The 2223-nt window shown below is 38.9% G+C and overlaps 1 protein-coding gene across 1 annotated transcript in view; it reads left to right on the top strand.

The window, feature by feature from the left end:
* LOC125030449 overlaps positions 1-684 on the top strand; it is a 56286-nt gene extending 55602 nt beyond the window's left edge. Inside the window, exon 5 of the mRNA XM_047620518.1 lies at positions 353-684. Coding sequence (XP_047476474.1) covers positions 353-608 — 256 coding nt within the window. The 3' untranslated portion in view covers positions 609-684. The remainder of the gene's footprint in view (positions 1-352) is intronic.
* The last annotated feature ends 1539 nt before the right edge of the window (positions 685-2223 follow it).

The raw sequence follows: 2223 nt of genomic DNA, 5'->3' as shown, positions 1-2223 counted from the left end.
TTGAAGTTAGTCAAATATGGCACATAATGTCCGTAGACTTATCTCATTTATGAATTAATGAAATGTTATGTATATATCCGTAGAGTAATCCGATGATTTTTGCCATTGACTATTTGTGAGTATACCACATATGTTCACAAAGAAAAATTTGTATATACGCACACGCACACACACACACATTTACTTACATATAAATGAGAGAGAGATTGCGAGAGATCTATAACTAAGTAATTGCAGTACGGCTGCTTCCAAAGACAGCTGGTTATTATCACCATGTTTTATTCTACTCATCAACATCTTTAGTTTAAGTGTTGCCACCCAACTCATTTCCCGTTTTCTGTGTCTTCCACAGGAGGGAGATCAGCGCACTCGAGGCAGAGAACTTCAGTTTAGAGCGACAATTATTCAGCTACCAGAAATCGATTGCTTACGCTCACTCGCGGGGCGCGGTTGTAGACGATCCTACAGAACCCAACGACTATCCCCACGAGAACTACTCCAACGGCAAGAGAGACTACGATACCAGAGATTACTCCACGCGGGACTACGACTACGCATACAATGATCTGCCAGAAAGGTCGTTTTCTACAGATACTGAGTACGCGTGAAAACGCCTTAATCACCTGAACTATCTGGTGAAAAGAGTCAGTGATGCTTTACGAGATATTCGCAATGTATGGGAAGAAACCAAAATTAAATTCTCTCTCTATAACAAAATAAAGAATTGAGAGAAACGTAGTCGATAAATCTCAATTAAATGTATGAATACCTAAAATATTAAAATAATACTGGAATCCCTTAGTACCGTGCGACTCTTTAGTACAGGTAATACTATAAGCTGTTTCTGATAGAAGCTGAAGATGTTTTATACATCTAGCAACTGTACATATATACGATGTATGTTTGTTCTAAACCATTCCGTGTTTTAAGGACGAAAGACAAGTCTTAATGTGTGAAATCTCAAAACTATGAACGTGTATATGTTGGTGTGTTCCCAGGGATACTAGCTGGACCTGAGCTACAGAGCAATCATTAGTAATGACACTATTTTTGGTAAATCATTCATAGCTACCGCGATGTATTTCAGGGTTACAGGTAACATTTACAAATCCATCCATTTTCGAAAAGTCCAGTAGCAGCAACTGTTAGAGTGAATGCAATGAGAAAGCAAAATCGTGAATATATAAGGTGGGCCTTATTAGAGAATGCTTGAGGGAGGATTTTGTGACTAACGCGGAGCCGAAGAATTATCGGTGAGCATAATTCTCTTTCTCGCAGATAGTTAACAATCATGGTATGCCCTTTATAGAAGTCGTGTAGGTATAAAAAGGACATAGAGACCACAAGGGAGATTAGATACTAAACAGCACAAACACACACACACACTTGCAAGCAAAAAGCAAATGCGCAATATTTAAGGATTCACACACATACACAAACACACACACATACACACACGCGCGCACGGTATACAAAGACACTCCCACTAAATGAATCACTGATGTCGAAGTAGCTTTTTCATGCAGACTACAGGTCTCGTGTGAATGAAGTACAAAGTAGAAGTAGCTGGTAACTATCAGAAGACGTGCTTGAGAGTGTAATAGAAATAGAAGACAACGTAATCGGATGAAATGACATATCACACTCCCTCTGAAATGTTTACATTGGAGACACCCTAAGTAGATCCCGCTGACTATGAATAAGACTAACCAATTGTAGCGCATAGTATAAAATAACTGGTATATTAAGGACAGCACCTGGTTGTGTCAGCACAGTCAAGTCCAAGCGAGTTCACGCACGATAGGAGATTATTTGTTAGTTTTGTCTGTCTGTCTGTAAGGAAGCTTTATTAGGTCACGTTACGGAGTTGACCTGACAGTGCAGGTCAACTGGAGGTAACCTTGCTAAGACAATTGCTTTGCGAAAATTTCTAGCAGGTGACAGGATAGTGGTTTGTTGGAGTAAGGTACAAACATACATAATTGATACTTAGAGAGTAAATCCGTGGTGAAATCTAGCCAGTGCTGCGGTATGAGAGAAGTAGCTGGAGGACGTGCTAACGTAATAATAACAACAACAATAACAACAACAATGATAATAATGAATAATAATAATAATAATAGTAATAAAACAATAATGACAATATGATAGTATTGGCCAAGGACTATTTCAAGGGAAGACGATAATACCACACGTGCTCTGCTATCTATTGAAGCAAACACG

The sequence above is a fragment of the Penaeus chinensis genome, chromosome 1 (genome assembly GCF_019202785.1).
Source record: "Penaeus chinensis breed Huanghai No. 1 chromosome 1, ASM1920278v2, whole genome shotgun sequence".
NCBI lineage: Eukaryota > Metazoa > Arthropoda > Malacostraca > Decapoda > Penaeidae > Penaeus > Penaeus chinensis.
Note: the sequence above shows the minus strand (reverse complement) of the source record. Positions and strands in the feature narration are given on the sequence as shown.